This window comes from Pseudochaenichthys georgianus, chromosome 15 (assembly GCF_902827115.2).
Source record: "Pseudochaenichthys georgianus chromosome 15, fPseGeo1.2, whole genome shotgun sequence".
Lineage (NCBI taxonomy): Eukaryota > Metazoa > Chordata > Actinopteri > Perciformes > Channichthyidae > Pseudochaenichthys > Pseudochaenichthys georgianus.
The window spans coordinates 24390611-24407945 of NC_047517.1; the positions used below are offsets into that span (position 1 = coordinate 24390611).

At 42.3% G+C, this 17335-nt stretch overlaps 1 protein-coding gene across 1 annotated transcript in view; it reads right to left on the reverse strand.

The window, feature by feature from the left end:
• The window catches only part of abcf1 (ATP-binding cassette, sub-family F (GCN20), member 1), a 62171-nt gene extending 48528 nt beyond the window's left edge, over positions 1–13643 (reverse strand). Inside the window, exons 1-6 of the mRNA XM_034100480.2 lie at positions 13440–13643; positions 11026–11075; positions 10860–10934; positions 9420–9540; positions 9307–9341; positions 9142–9234 (exon numbers count right to left, since the gene is read on the reverse strand). Coding sequence (XP_033956371.1) covers positions 9142–9234; positions 9307–9341; positions 9420–9540; positions 10860–10934; positions 11026–11075; positions 13440–13500 — 435 coding nt within the window. The 5' untranslated portion in view covers positions 13501–13643. The remainder of the gene's footprint in view (positions 1–9141; positions 9235–9306; positions 9342–9419; positions 9541–10859; positions 10935–11025; positions 11076–13439) is intronic.
• Between the last annotated feature and the right edge of the window lie 3692 nt (positions 13644–17335).

The window sequence follows — 17335 nt, forward strand, 5'->3', positions numbered from 1 at the left end:
ACAGCTTCAAAAAAAGCTTGGAGCTGGGCGTGTCTGTAACTTGGGGATTTTATTCAAGCAACACGACCAACAACCAATCACATGAATCTCCCGCCCCCGACATACAAAGCAAAAACCCCCGGGGATTTTATGGGAGCAATATATATATATATATATATATATATATATATATATATATATATATACTCCCCAAACAGGCGAAAACCTACCAGTTTCACCCACTGTCTCTGCCACCTCCCTCCATGCCTGGTTCCTCCGGTTTGTATCCCGGGAGGTGAAGAGGGGCTGCTCATACAAAACCGGGTGATTTGCTACGGCGATAGTTAGTTTCTCCTCCGACTTTTTTTTAAATATAGAAATGAACGGCGGGATATGTCTCCCAGCTTAGACGCGGTTTGATTGGCTACGGCTTGAGCTGTCCGATTTTCAGAAACGGGATTTGATTGGCTGGCGCTGGCTACTCCGGCGGAGACGGACCGCTCTGCTACCCCACAATTCAGTTCGGCGAAAAAGCGAGGCAACGTGACGTCACCCCATTCAAAGTGAATGGGCAGATTGGAGTTGTCGACGCTGTAGTGTGGACGGGCCGTAACTCAGTACATTTACTATATTTTGCCTTTAGTTGACTATTTCCATTTTTTGTTACTCTATACCACTACATTATGGAAGCATTTATTTGACTTTTCACTCATATTTAACACACAAGAATAGAATAGAATCATGTAATGTCATTATACATGTACAATGAGAGAACTAAATGCTTCTCCCTTTTAAAATGTGCCATCAAAACAAAAAACATCACAACATAAGACACGCAGCATACATACTTATGTAGGAATAAGGAATAAAGTGCAGTAATTATTTCCAGGGGTATAAAAAATAAAATCTGAAATGTAATAAAATAATAGTAGTTATGTATTTATAATAATAATAATGATATATATGTAGGGGTGTAACGGTATACGTACCGAAATTATTCGGTACGGGCCCTTTGGTAATAAAAAGAAAAATTGAGAACTGTGGAAATTGATGTGAGATTTTGTACCAAAGAAGTGTGTTACATTTGAAATGGCAGAAAGTCTTGTTGCAATTTCCAGACATTAAAAGAGGTCCCTTTGACTTTCTCTGGTAATTATCAATAGTAGCAGTTAAGTGAATACTGTTCAAACAATACCTGTGTTTGTGTTTTATAGTGATTTCTCTGTTTTATCCTTTCATAAATGTGAGGACTAAAATGGCGATAGACAAAGGGCTGTTAAGAGTAAACTGGGTTTTATTGCTATGTGGGGGATGTGGAGGTATGCAAGACAGGGTGCTTGGTGGGGAAAGACTATATTCTGCTTAGGATCTCAAGCAGGCCAAGTTTCAAAGAAGTCTGTATATCTTGAATAAGTATATGTGTGAGTTTATACATTCCTGTGTGTTAATAGTTGAAGGAACAAAAGTACATTTTTCCTCTACCATATAGAGAGGTTTTTTATAGATTCCTGAAAGAATGTTCCCTTTTTCTTAAAAGTAGATTAGCGCAATAGTCTTTTTGTTTGACTTTTTACCTGTTTATCAAAAGAGTGTTTTAAGCTATTTGTGAAGAAGGAAGATGCAGAATTAATGGTGATTTCTGTTTTGAGTGAAAAGATTATCCCAGAGTGTTTTTCTGGGTTAAACCATCGATAGGCTTTGCAAACTGGGAGGAACATTTCCCCTGATCTTAATGAGGTGCATCCTGCAGGCCTTCTCAACACCTGTGGCTTTCATAGCTGCCCGCGCTGATTCCCTGTGAGACAGCGTGTTGGTATCTCCCAAATGAAACTCCACCCCTTTGTTGGTTTTGGGACGTGCAACGTGTTGTTTCGTCCTCTCTCCACGCGCCGCCCGGACCGGGAGGTCGGGGCAGCCTGTGAACAAGGCCAGGAGTAGGCATACTCCTGACATTACTCATATGATATGGCTTTGTATGGTAATGTATTATATGGTATTGCATTATTACCGTTTATGATTAAAACAGATTTTTGTTTAACCCTCGTCCTGGTTGTTTTGAGTGTTTCTTCTTTTAAAGCAAGCTCATTAGGAACGGCGCGGAGAAAAGTAGTCCCAAAACTCCTTCAGAACGTGAACAACTTTTTGGAAGTAATCTCAGGTGCTGAGTCGCAGCATTCAGAGTCATTTGCTCCCATTGGGTTCAACCATAGACTGTATACATAAATGGACGTAGGGTCCGTGACGTCACCCATAGGATTCTGCAGAGTTGCCGAGAAGCCCTTAGTAGGCAGAGTTGGCCACTAACGGCGAGACAGTGACGTCAGAGTTCAACTCCCGCCTGCTCCAAATAAGGGCAAAGAGGCGGAGCCGAGGCGGGACCTGAAGTGCAAACCCAACTCCCACTAGCATTTAAGCCTCCACCACTCGCAAAAAGTTCAGACCGAGCCAAAGCTATTACAAACGCCAAATATCCTTAAGGCCCTGACACACCAAGCAGTCACCAGAGAACTTGCTGACGCCGACTGTTGCGTCGGCGTGTTCTCCTGCGTCTTGGCCATGTGTCGCACTGGAACACACCGCAAAGACTTCAGCCGAGCACGTACGAACTGCGCATGCGTGAGTGGCAATAACTCTCCTTACCAGCAGGCGGCGGTAGTGTGTATTCGTCATTCAAAAAAGGCAACAACCGGAAGACAGAGAAGAAGAACAGACTACGTGATATAAACAAACAACAAATAGCGTGTGCGTTCCATTTTCACTCTCGTCCATCGAAACATGTTTCGTGCGGTACTGGAGCTATCAGCCATTGGAGTGTTGCTTGTGGAAGACATTCTCAAGCAACCGTTTCGCTTCTCATGCACTGTTTCGCTAGCTGAACAGCCAATCAGAGTGATGTATTTGTCCGACTGCCTGTGGCCGACACACGGCCATGAAAGGCCAAATAAGGTGTGTCACGGCCGATGGTGCGGGACACACCAAATTGAGTTTAGGCGACAGGGCACGCTTCTTCGTCCGACTAACGAAAACGGCCGATTTTGGCCTGGTGTGTCAGGGCCTTTATGTTGCGATGTTAGCAAAGCGCTACCTGGCTGTATCTGCTACCTCTGTCCCTAGCGTGAGGGTGGTCTCCACAGCAGGAGACATTGTTAGTGCCAGCAGATGTTTTAAATGTTATGTTTTCTTGTGAGTGTTTCCCCGGTACACAAACACAATACACACTAGGGCTGTGCATCTTCACTGGTCTCACGATTCGATTACGATTATCCTGTCAACGATTCGAGTCGGTTCGATATCACGGTGCATCACGATTCATACCAATGCGTTGCATCCTCAATTTTCTATATTACTGCACATGGCTTATTTTTCATCAATGCATAAATGCAGTAAATACATATGAACTCTCTTTTTATTATTTAGAAAGTGCTTCAGAAATCAATAACATAAATGTCTTGACATTAATTTATAAACCAAAATAAATGAATTGTATAGGTCTAGCCTCCGTGTGTGAAGTTGTTCCATCCTCAAAAACAAAAAGCTAATGCTTCTGCAGTCGAGCTGCAGCTTCTAGCCGCGGCCTTCTGTTAAGAAAGGACACTGAAGGTCCTGAATGTGGCATCACACACAGGACTTGAGTCTGAACACAGCAGACAACAGGAGTATTTACAACAGCATATAACAACAAAAATACTGCATGTGGGTGCACACTTACATTCTCTGTCTTACTGTTACATAAATCCCATGAATGTATGAGATTAAATTAGCTTCATTATATCTCAGTGATTAAGTGAATAATAAAGTTTCTATCGGGTCACTATCAGCCTGTCACTCATTATTTTCAGGGAGGGGGCGGGGCTTGGAGGAACGGAGAGGAGACGGTGATCGCGGAAGCTTTTTTCCTCCTGCCTTCACAAACTTTACACACGTATATATCGTCTGCAAATTGCTAGAGGACATTCATACTCTGCAATCCAAGACTTAATTAAATCCACCAAAAACCTGACATGATTGTAACGCGATTATTTTTGAAAAACATAAATCCCTGTCTGTGTCTCTGAGCCGCAGCGACACGGAGTGATTCGGAGCGGGTCCTTCTGCTGTGGGTTCTGGACTGGTGTTCTTGTGTTGGTGGATAAAGCAGACTGCTCCGTGTTGCTGCGCCGCTGTCACGTCTGTTCCCTGATCTCTGCGTCACCGACCGATTTGATATTAAAGTGACAGAAAAAACGTTATAGTAAAGCCGCGGCCGGAAAATCAGGAAGCAACGTTACTACTCTATAACCGATTATCTTCCGTCACTGCATCGAGACCGAATCGTCCACGTCCGCATCGCAATGCATCGTAGAAACGATTATTTTCAACACCCCTAATACACACGCTTTTAAAATCGTTCTGTGTCGAATCAAGAGATTATATTTCGTGACTATAACACAAAATGCCGTGACTGGGTTGAATTACAACAGTGAGTGCTTCATCCTCTGAACAACACAGGATGGCGGCTGTAACGCGCACAACATAGGTACGCTCCTCTGAAATGATTGTCCCCTGCAATTATTATTATCCCTCATCGAGTTCGCTATTCAGCTTGCTAACGTTAGCTTAAACAAACGTAACATGCAACTTTAGCCTAACCCAAAATGCTCTACTGCGGCGTACCTTTCATGTGGCTCGTCAGCGCAGACTCTCCCCATCGTGAACAACTGAAATAATTTTTTTCAAACTTTGCAGGAGGCTACTCGTGGGCTTTACCCTCGTCTTAGCCATGGCTTGTATTCGTCTTCTGCTAGCCAACGCTCATTGAAACTGCAACCTCCTGGCACACTGTCATCTATCACTAACACGTAACAAAAACACTTGCAGGTCACGCGCATAGCGCGGGAAGACCGGAGCGGAGCTGTTTTATGTAAAAGCGAAGCGCACTCCGACTTCTTTATTTTCTTTTAATCTAAAAAGCGAACTAGAGCATTTACAATTTCAAGCACTTTATCCCAAATTCAAGCACCATTCCCAAAATTCAAGAACTTTTCAAACCTTGAAAACACCTCATGAAATTTCAAGCATTTTCAAGGATTTCCAGCACCTGTACCAACCTGAATATGATGTGATAATAATACTGTCAAAAGAGACAATCTGCCATTGGTACTTTGAGTACATTTAGCTGAAAATACTTTTATACTTCTAGATAAGTGACCTTTTGAGTTCAGGATTTTCAGCCAAACTTTTACTTAAGCAAAGGATTTTGTACATCTTCCACTTTTAGTCAAAGCCATATATCAGGCATGCTCCCCCGGAAGAACATTTTGAATATTCCATATTTTAAAGCATCAATCTGATGCATTTTGAGATGCATTTTTTTGCCAACATGGGGAGAGCTGGAGCAACTTAACTTCAGCCATGAGTCAAAAATATTATGGCCTCCTTACTAAGTATTATCAGGGATGCAAACTCATCAGGTATGGAAAAGGTGACAAGGACCCGAGCCCCCCGACCCCACGGAATATCGGCTTTAAAATGAGGAATAACAGAGGATTTTAGCAGTCAAAACAACTAAAGCAGCAGGTAATAATAACAGAAATGCCAAAGAGTTACATCTAATAGAAATATATAAAAGCATTTATTTTAATTGTGTAGCAGTCAGTTTATAATTTTGGCAGCACTGTTGAGCATTTTGAAAATATATTGTCATGCCTCTGTGCAAGGCTGGGTCTTTCTATCTTTATGGCATCTGGTGTAAAGTAAACTAAATTCATAAACTCAAGTACTATACTTGGGTACAATTTTGAGATACTTGTACTTTATTTAAGTATTTCAATGTTTTGCTACTTTGTTCTTCTTCTCCTCTACAGTTCAGAGGTAAATCGTGTACTCCACTACATGTATTAATACCTTTAGTTACTTTACAGATGTGGATGAATGATGTGAAATCTAATCAAGTGTTGAATCAGACTTTAGTTCCAACTGGAGTAAATCCACCAGCTACCCTGCAGTCTACAAAGTACTTCAGACTAGCTGCACCTTCACCAGCTTTGAGAACACTTTCATGATCAATCATTATAAAACATATCATATATATTATTCTGAAATGGACCAATCTGCACAATGACTACTTTTACTGTCGCTGCTTTCACTATATTTTGATGAGAATACTTTTCTACTTTTACTTGAGGAACATTTTGAATGCAGTACTTTTACTAACAGAGTATTCCTACACTCTGGTACTTCTACTTTTACTCAAGTACAAGACCTGAGTACTTCTACTTTTACTCAAGTACAAGATCTGAGTATTTCTGCTTTTAATCAAGTACAAGATCTGAGTGCTTCTACTTTTACTCAAGTACAAGATCTATACTTATACCACCTCCGTTTATAGCCTATGAAAAAAAAACTATTAGAAAACGAAGGCTAAAGCTAACGTTAGCAGATAGTGACAATGTATGCTAGCTAGCTAGCTCAACGATAATATTGCGACAGAAAAACTTTTCAGTGCACATCACGCTCTGCGCTCCGACAGGGAGCTCTGCTCTGAACACCTGAACGGCCCGTTCTAACAGCTGTTCACCAGCGGTCCAGTCTGTGCCACAGTGACTCCGGACCGCACAGTTAATATTAACGAACGCACCCGTCGGTAATGTGGCTGCTGAAGCTAGACCATCATCGCGGAGCAGCAGAGCCGACAGGCAGGAAGACTCGAGCTGTGTGCTCGCGCTGCATTATAATCAGTGTTGGGACTAACGCGTTACAAGTAACGCGTTACTGTAACGCCGTTATTTTTGGCAGTAACTAGTACTCTAACGCATTACTTTTTAAATTCAGTAACTCAGTTACCGTTACTACATGGTGCGTTACTTCGTTACTGCGTTAGTTTTTTTATATAGTCAACAGCCAGGTGAACAGAGATGAGAACTGTACTTAAATACAGTACTTGAGTAAATGTACTTAGATACTTCCTGTGTCACATGCGGAGACGGGCTGTGGGCGTGTTTGTGTTGTTTACTAACAAGACTGTCATGGCGGCGGCGGAGCTCAAGTCTAGTTTCTCCACCTGGAGATATTCTCACTATTTCACTTTTGTCGAGCACAAAGAAAAGAACGTTTTAGTTAAATGTAAGTTGTGTCTTGGCGGGTCAAAGAGCCTATCTACTGCCCTAACCAGTCGTTCAAATCTCTTAAAACATCTGCAGAAACAACATGCTGGGACGAAGCTAGTAGCTAAGACCACAGAGACTCAGCCGACGCCACTCCACCTCCTGCACCTAAGCAACAGCGGCTGGATTTTAACCAAGGGACTGCTAGCCAGGGAAAAGTCCATAAAGCCATTGCACGGTATGTTGTAGAACACATGCAGGCTATTGCTACAGTGGAGTCACCCGCTTTCAGGGAGCTAGTTAGCATGATAGCATGTCCGGGCGGCACACGGCATATGGGACGGAACACTTTTTCCAACTACTTGGAGAAAGAATATACAAAAATGTAAAGCCAGCTAATATCGATGCTATCCAGATTGCATATAATGCATGTCAAGTTGATCAACAGATTGGATTATTCTCCAATGCAATAACAGTACTGACATGAAGGCTATAAGGGCATTAATATAATGGGAGCGCTTTTTTTAAAGTAACTAAAACGTTACTTTTCACAGTAACGCATTACTTTTTGGTGTAAGTAATCAGTAAAGTAACTGAGTTACTTTTGAAATGAAGTAACTAGTAATGGTAACTAGTTACTGGTTTTCAGTAACTAGCACAACACTGATTATAATATATAAAAAAAGAACACCATGCGTGTCATGATGGCACATAACAGCTCGCGGCCGCAGATTACAACGGGTCCCAGACCCCCCCATACCCCAACAATATTTTTATTACAGATCTACATGAATCACACAAACGACCTATTTTGGATTCAAAACGGCGAATTTCGCCGAAAGGTGAGTGATTCTCATGCCTGATATATAGTCAGCATAGAACGAGATCATAATTATTATATGAATATCTGACTCCCATCATTTTGCATAATGGCTAGATTCCACACTAAATTTTCGAAATGTTGCAAAAAATAATGCCAATTAGATTTGTTTCCAACAGCTGAGTTAATAGAGTATATCTAAGCACAAGGTTCAAATTTCATTAAAATAATCAAAAACTGGTTTTGGAAAGGGTATGCAGAGAGGTCCTATAGTAAGACACCGAACCTCCAAGCGAGCCCCTTCCCTGCAAAGAAAATAAATCTGTGTGTTTGTGCACGTTTGTATTGTGTATACTAACAGAGGGAAAACTGATTGTGTCACCTTGTTGAATTTGTAAAGTATGTAGTCTTCTTCTTCTAACGCTAATATAAGCTGTTTTCTCTTATGGCGCATTTCCACTGCAGGGCCTCGCACGGCTTAGTATAGTTAGGCCTTGGTAGACCAGGCTCACTTTATGCTGCGTTTCCATTACAGTTTAGGAACTGGGGCAGTAACTATAGTAACGCAGTGTAGGCGGAGCAGTGACATCATCTTCAATGCTTAGCCGATCTCCATTTCGAAAACACGCATTTTAAAAAGGTTGTTCGCCTGCCGTCTGTCTGCAGACTTGTCAAAGCATTAATTCATGGTTTTTACTAACCGGTATCAGTATGTTGTTACTTCGGCATCATTTTTTAAACGTGTATTACAATTAAATCACGGTAAAATATGTTAATTTTGTGGTAGTTGTAGCCCTCTTGCCAGCGATTCTCTCACTAGTTTAGCATACTCAGTCCGGTTGTTGGCCCGGAAAGAACCACGAGTTTGGAGGGCCAGAAAAACTGTGAAAAAACACCCGTTAGCCGAACTACTACTAGTGGAAACGCAACAAAAAAACGGCCGGGTTTGGCACTGACACACACACAAAATCGGCTTGGTGTGTCAGGGCCTTTAGAGTACATTTAAGTTGTCTTGTATGAGGGGTAAGAACAGAAGGAGTGATGCTGTAATGCGCTGCTGTGGAAAATGTGTTGCAGGCTTAGTTTACTCTGGTTCGGACTGTGGAAGTGTAGAAGAAACTCGGCTTAAATTATGTTTTACATAAGCTTCAGTTCACATTATTTCTTAGTTTGATTCATTTTCATGTAGTTAAAGCTATGAATCAAGGTAGCATCATTTCATCTGTGGTAGTTGGAGGCCATGAGCTAAAGGCACTGTACCTTTCTTGCTGGTTTATCTTCTTCGTCCAAATCAGCGTCCTCCTCCTCCTCGTCGCTCTGGGACTGGCTGAGAGCAGCGAAGATGTTTCCACCCTGCAGGAGGAACAGATGCTTTACACTGCAACATGTCAGGAGTCAGGACAGAATGAAAAGTAAAGAACGAACCTTAGGTTTCTTGTTTCCTTTGCTGGGGGCGATGACTGGAAGAAAACAAAACCACTGAATAAGTACACATGTGAGAATAACATTGATTCTGGGTCAGTGTTCAAACATCATACCTGGCTCGTCTTCCTCATCACTGGCCTGCACCGAGAGCTTCTTCAGCTTCAGCATGACGTCCTCATCGTCATCGTCAGCTGCATTCCCGCCTTTTCCTTTCCGCCGGTCTTTCTTCTTTTTCTGAGATAACAAGTAGATCAAATGTGATGCAAGTCTTGGAGTTGGTGGAGAAATCGTTTTAAAAAACGACATCGATGTTGAGTAGAAAAACACAGTATCAATGCATGCCTGGGAAATATGGATAAATATGACAGTAGAATGCATCAGAGATGCTGTGACAATAGGAAACGAGCCAGTGGCTAAATGAATGTAACCAAAGTTTGTAATGGCATTGACAAAGAAACTGTCTTTCATGTAGATTGATCACATTTAGCCAACCGGGGTCAATAAGACAGAAATAAGAGTTACACAGAATATTTTATTAATAAAGCTACATAAACTTTTATATTAAATAAATAAGAACAATTATGATATAAACATATGTAAAATATTAAAAAAACTAAACTAAACTCATTGAATATGTTTAAAAAAATGTTTTATCAGAAATGTTAAAAAGTGCCTTTTAAAAAGTATTTTGTCTTTTTAATCATAGTGTTTTTCTTAATTTTATTTATGTATAAAGTTGTATTTGATTATTTATTTATTTCACAAGTTGTAGTCTTTCATTAGCATTAAAGATAATTTATTCAAATATGTTCATTTATTTGAGATATAGAAGATGTTGGGCTTCCATATCTACTGAGAACCAGTGTGTTTAATACATCCACACACTCATTTTGATGTACTTAAATGCAGTATGTTTATTTATTTATTCCAACAAACTTGCCATCAATAGCACAGAAGTGGAGCGCTAACATGCCATCATTATCCATCTAAACACACGTACGCACACCGGTTCCTGCTGCCCACCATTACATTTTCACCAATTACTTGTTTTGGATTTGAATGAACTTTACCTTTTTGGCTTCTCATATTTGGAGTTTTTGGCAAAATGTCTGACTTGAAATGTCTTGTTTACAGCATATTAATTGTATCTTTTTTGCCCCATTATATTATCATGTTATTGCCTTTCTGTGCTTCGGTTTAAGTTAATGGATGAAATTAGTTTTGAGAAGCCAATACTGCCGACTGGCCCCCTTTTCTCTCCTTTACATATAAGGGCAGAAATGCAGAGCTCCAGGTAGAGCGGTTTCACAGTTCATTGACCACCCTTTGTAAGAAATAAGTCTTCTTTATTAAACCTTTTAGTTCTTTCCTTGGTAATTATAGTCAGCTGTTGGGGCTGTTGTACATGCCATATTTTGCTTTACAATTAAAAAATTGATTTTCAAATACGTCTGATCCTCTTCTCTTTTGTTTGGACTGCCATCAAAGTGAGCTGCAAACATCATAGCTGGAGACTCAAGGCCAGTTTCCTCTCCTGTCGGAGGGAGGATTACCTGTTTTCCTTGCATTTCTTTCACAGCCACCTCTTCCTTCTCAGGTTTGACATCTGTGGCCAGCTCCTCAAAGAACTGGAGAAAAACATGAGCACAACAAATCCAGTGAGGCGGAGCATTTAAAAACTGAGTAATAATTTAAAAACCGATACAAAGAATTACTCACACTTTTCTTCCCCTTTTTATCTTTCTTGCCCTTTTTCACAGTTTTTTCAGCTGTAAGAAAAAAAATCTTTACATTTCACAAAATCAGTGGAAAGCTATGAGGCACAATACAGACACAATATAACTGCACGAGTTAAATGAACCTTCAATAAAGCCATTACAATTTTTAACGGTCAACAAAGACAGAAAAATACGTCGGCCAACCTCATCTGTATCCAGAGCTAAGAGTTCTACACTCAAACACCATGAACCTGTGACTCAGCACTTTTATCCTCCGAGTCATTGTTTCCTTTCTTTTGCATTTTATCTGTTTATACAGAGGTGAAAGAAGAATTCAGAATTGTTATTTAAGTGAAAAGTAAAAAGTAATAAAGTATTAGCTTCAAAACATACTTAAAGCACCAAAAGTAAAATTACTTATTGTGCGTAAGTAGGCCTGTCGCGATAATCGATAAATTGACTTATCGCACGATAAATAAAAATGGACTCGATAACTTTTCTGAACTCGATTAATTGCCGTTTACATAAGGATGTGACCAGCATTTTAGCTAGGGGCGCTGTGGCTGCCGGCCACACGCGCTGTGAGGGGCGGGGCTGACACACAGCCAGGTCAGGACCTTTATATATACAGTATATGGTCAGGACACTCTGCGTGCAGCAGCCAAATTAATAATATAGCGACAAGCGGGAGACAACGTGTGACTTACTCGCGGGGAATTTAAAGTGAAATGGAATTGGATACAAAACCTAACTACACATCTCGATTCTCCGGTGTGGCAGTATTTTGGATTCAAGCCAAATCAACGAGGCGAACCTACGGCCTTCAATGAGCCGGGCGGTGTGTCGCATTTGTTTAAAAAAGGTAGCGACAAAAGCAGGCAATACCACGCATTTTAAACTGCACCTAAAACACAGCCACCCCATTCCGTTTTCCCAGCTGGTTGCAGACACGGCAGCTGGAGATGGAGAGCCCCCACCTTCCCGAAAGTTTACAATCAAAGATGCATTTGCCCGACAATGCAATCATGTTGCTGTCCCTCGCTCGAAAACTTTGAAAAACAGATTTGGATAAGGCCTGTTGAGGCATCTGGGTCTTTGTATGGACAGTGGACTGTACGCTTGACTGTTGTTTTAAAGAGGCTTTGTTTGCTGGTGAGATAATGTGTGCTCATATTTATTTATATATATCTATAAATAATATATATATAGATAGATAGATAGATAGATAGATAGATAGATAGAGAGAGAGCTCTGTTTTCCAGCCTGACTCTATTTAATTTATTGTTTTGGTTGCGTGTGATTTAATTGATTTGTTTTATTTATTATATATAATTTATATATATTAATTAAACTCGATATTTTGTTCACTTGAATTTCACTTTGAATTCTTGGATATTCTCAATGGGTGAATACATTTTTTTATAATAATAATAAAATAATTATTTTTAAACGACACCGAAGTTTTCTCAGGGTGGGCCAATGAGTGGCCCGATGGTGGCTACGCCACTGATTTAATCTCTTTAGTTACTTCACAGATGTGGATGAATGATGTGAAATCTAATCAAGTGTTAAATCAGACTTTAGTTCCACCTGGAGTAAATCCACCAGCTACCCTGCAGTATCCAAAGTCATTCAAACTAGCTGCACCTTTACCAGCTTTGAGAACACTTTAATAAATAAAACATATCATATATGTTATTCTGAAATGGACAATCTGCAAAATGACTAATTTAAGTATATTTTGATGCCAATACTTTTCTACTTTTACTTGAGTAAAATGTGCAATGCAGGACTCCAGCTCTGGGACTAACTGAGACTACACTGCCACACTGTCACATGTCAGAGCAGACAAAAGCATTGCATCACTTTTTTAAATGGGCAACGTTAGCTGAACTGTGCTTTGTTCAAGTCACTGTTAAACATGACGCCGTTCACTTGTGATTTAGGTTTCTCTATCACTGAAAATAAGATAAAATACTACATTTGTTATTGATGGCAAACGCTAAACTATTCATACAGTCAACATTTCTTTAAACCAGATGTTTATCAACTGTTGTTTCCCCTCTTGACATTTGAGTGATATTAATATAGAGGCTTGTCATTGTGTATCATGACGTTAGGTAGCTATTTATCGTTACTTCGTCAGGTGTATCATCTGGATTGTAATCAAAGAAATGCCTGTAGATGAAATGTCTTCTATCCGAATTGAACAAAACATTCTGAAGATTCATGAAAGAGTTCAAGTTGTGTATGACCACATATACATGTTTGACTTTGCATGTAAGAGCAACTGTAGAAGATATTTAATGGAGTTTGGCATAAGTAACAGTGTATACGGACCACTGCATGATTAACACTAGCTGTAGCTACTTAGCCTGCTAGCTAACTCCTAACTAAACGTTAGCTTGCTCTCACCAGCTGCCGGGGCCACTTCATCGTCCACCCACTCTGAGCCTTCTTTCGTTTTCTTAGGCATTTTTATAACTATGAATCTTTAAAATAACTCAGCTAAAACTATGTCCTTTTTCTATTCAGCAAGTGTTGTCATCCACAGAGGTAATGCGGCCCAGCGACGTGAGGCACATGCCGGGTGATGCCGGGTCATCAACACAGGTTCATTCTTCTGATTCCTGGTTTACCGCGGTTGGCATGCAGCTAATTGGTGCATTAGCGCCACCTGCTGCACCGGAGTGTTGATCACATTTACATTTGAAATCCCGTAAAGATGACATATTCTGCTCATTTTCAGGTTCATATTTGTATTTAATGTCTCTACTGTGACATGTCGCCATACTTGGATGTTCAAAAGCTCTTTATTTTTTTCATACTGCCTGTGCTGCAGCACCTCTTTTCACCCTCTGTCTGAAACCAGAGCCCAGTCTGCTCTGATTGGTTAGCTGGCCGGCTCTGTTGTGATTGGTCAACCACTTAGAAATGAAATACCAAAATAAATCCCTATCCACTGTCCAGCCGTGTCTCAATTCATGGGCTGCACCCTTCGGAGTACGCAGCCTACGCGGTCCACGGAGGACCCTCACCCAGCCCACATAGACCGGGTAGGCTGGACCGAGCGGCCTACGAAATGAGACGGTCTAGCCTACGGAGCGCTTCGTAATTACGTCACATGATACGCGCTGTTCGGTTGCGTTGCTCCAGCAGCCTGCTAGCAAATTAGCTTACAAGCTAACTCAGCTGAAAAGGATCCAGAAACTTTACTTTTACTTTTAAATGTTTTGGAGATCACCGTCGGCGATGAAATAAAGAGAACCATGGCCAGGTAAATAAGATGAAGCTGTTCCTTTAGCCCCCAGTAATGTTACATTAGTAAGTGTTAACAAATAAATTAAATATAGCTGATGTAATTTAATCATATTTAAAATAAGTCTTAATTTGTCTGTACTAATAATGTTTTTTAAATTAACAAAAGCATGTTGTATAGATTGATTGTTAACAATAGTAGTGTTCTAATCTTAATAGCTGTGATTATAACAGTTTATATTCTCCTTCTTCCCCTAACCCAGCCCAGATGATGTCCCACTGACCCCAGGTCAGCACCTCCAGGTCCAGCAGCACCGTGACCCCCCGCTCTGCGGAAATACACAATTAAACATTTTCTATGACCTATTTTTTGTATTAATAAAATTAAACTGAAGACAGTTGAATGACCTAGAGATTATCCTATTATTCCACTGCTTATGTACACATGTTGTAAATAATGGTTAAAACCTCAGCAAATGAAATAAACTATGTGTTTAACAATTACAATGTAATATTGTATTTTCATGTTATCACAAAGTAGAGGTAAGAATATATCCATCCTCTCTCTGCAGCTTCATGTATTCTATTATTATAACTTTCATTATTGAGACAGAGGATATCAATCATGTATACTTTAACATCACCGGCAGTAACACAAATATCAGCAAAAGTGTGTTCATCAAATTGTTTATTTGTATTGTATGTGCAGCAAGTATATAGAAGCAGCTGTTTGGGGAATCAGACAGACTCAAGCTATAATCGTTAGATATCTATTAAAAGAAAGGACACATACAAAATCCAATTCTGAAACGCCGGGTTACGTATTGTAACCCTTGTAGTTTTAACACAGGCGGAGCCCTCTACTGGACTCTATGGGTACTACCTTATCATTCACCTACTGAGATTTCTATAGACGTAGCCGGCCCCGGGGCGGGCCTACCTGAATGCGTGCGCATCTCACTTCCGTATAAAAGGAGGCCTCGCCTCCTGACCACCATCCTACACCACTCTTCAGTGAGCGGTATAGGACAGACAGTGCCCCAAGGTAGAGGGCTCCGCCTGTGTTAATACAACAAGGGTTACAATACGTAACCCGGCGTTATATCTCTCACAGGAGCCCCGATGTATGCACGCACTGTCGTCCAGCACACCGTTCCACCTCACTGTCCCTGACCGGCTTTAGCAGCCGCTGCGCCTCACTCACCACTCCCTCAGTTGTAACCGTGGAGAAGTCCAGGCTGCGGCCGATAGAGCACACCCTGACGCGCTTGCCTCGCAAAAAAGTGTGCTCGAAAACAGTGCTGAGGGCTCCCCTGCATCCGCTTATAGGCAGACGGGGAAAGTCCGCAGCTGTATGGGTTCACTATGCACTCTCTCTCCTGAGTCCCTAAAGAGCATGGGGAGAGCGCAAGTGCCCCCTATGTCCCCACACTCAGACACTGACCCCGTGCAGAGTGTGTACGGACTATAGTATGGAGGGCCCCCAGGCAGGCGAGGGGAGCCCTTTAGCCCTGTAAGGGCCCAAAGTGCATTACGTCACCCCCGCGACCCGGGGAGGGGGTCAGATGCCCACTGACCCACAGACCCCCCCTCCTCACCAGTCCTGTGTTGCCCCAGCAAGCACAGACGCTAAGAAAGAGCCAGACATATCCAAGAGATACAACTTTATGAAGGGACCTGGCATTGACCAAGACGCCGCCATGCATATGTCCTCCACACTCACACCGTTGAATAAAGCTGTCGACGCAGTCACTGCTCGTGTGGAGTGCGCACGAACCCCCGTGGGACAGGCTCTCCCTGCCTGCTCGTAGGCTTGTGCAATGCCTCCGCAAAGCCAGCCTGCCAGGCGTTTCTTGGACAGAGCTTTTCCAGTCACCCCGCCCCCGAAGCACACAAACAGCTGTTCAGTGCGTCTCAGGGTAGATGTGCGCTCTACATAACATGCTAACGCGCGCACCGGGCAGAGGAGGTGTAATTTAGCTTCCCTTTCCCCACCATGGGGTGGAAGACTAAAACCCCCCAACTGAATAGCCCTCGACCTGAACGCACTCCCTAGGCTCTCGGCACAAAGGAGGGGTTCGGTCTGAGTGTCGCCCCGCCCCGGTCACCCCGAATCAGTAAACAGCTCGGGTGCACCGACAGAGCGGTTAACTCGGACACTCTTTTGGCTGACCTTAAGGCAAGTAGCAACTCTGTATTCCACGACAGTACTTTGAGGGAGGAGAGCTCCAGAGGCTCAAATGGTTCTGTGACCAGAGCCTCGAGCACCAGCGGCAAGTCCCACTGCGGGGCTGAGGCGCGCACTACTGGGCGCAGCCTCCTGACCCCCTGTAAAAACCGCAACATCAGTGGATGAGAAAAGGCTGACCTGCTGTTGAATCCCTCATGACAGGACGAGATCGCTGCTGCATAAACTTTACAGTAGAATGAGCAAGTCCTCTGTCCACCAATAACTGTGAAAAGGACAAAATAGAGCCCAACTCACAATATAGGGGCTCTATTCTCCGCTCCTCACACCATCGCTGGAATCCCAGCCACTTCGGCCTGGATAGACTGAATAACGCTGTCAGACAATCCACCCTGTCAGCCTGTCCCTCTCAGGAGCCAAGCCTGGAGAAGACGGCCCAGGGTGGGTAACGCCCCGATTGCACCTGCCTCTTGAGACATCGCCCCCCAGAACTGGGGAATTGCCCAGGGCTTGCCCACCTTCATCTGTGTCATCTCTTGCGGCTTTCACACCAGCGCTTTTCCCTTTCTAGCTCCGAGTGCGAGCTTTTCTGGTTCAGCTCAGTTTTCCCTTTTCCGCTCCCGCTCTGTTCACACCGCCCAGAGCTGAGTTTACGTGCCTGCTTCATAAAATCCAAACCGCGTGGATATCCCTCACATCGACAACAACAACAATGGCCGATTGTATTGAAGCGCTGTTCGCTTTGGTTATCCTCTTACGAAACTAAATGGAAGGCATCGGACGACTTTACAAGGGACGACTTTACTTGGAACTTTACAAACATCACATGCGAAATGCAAGACTTCTTTGTGGTCTTCAGCATCTA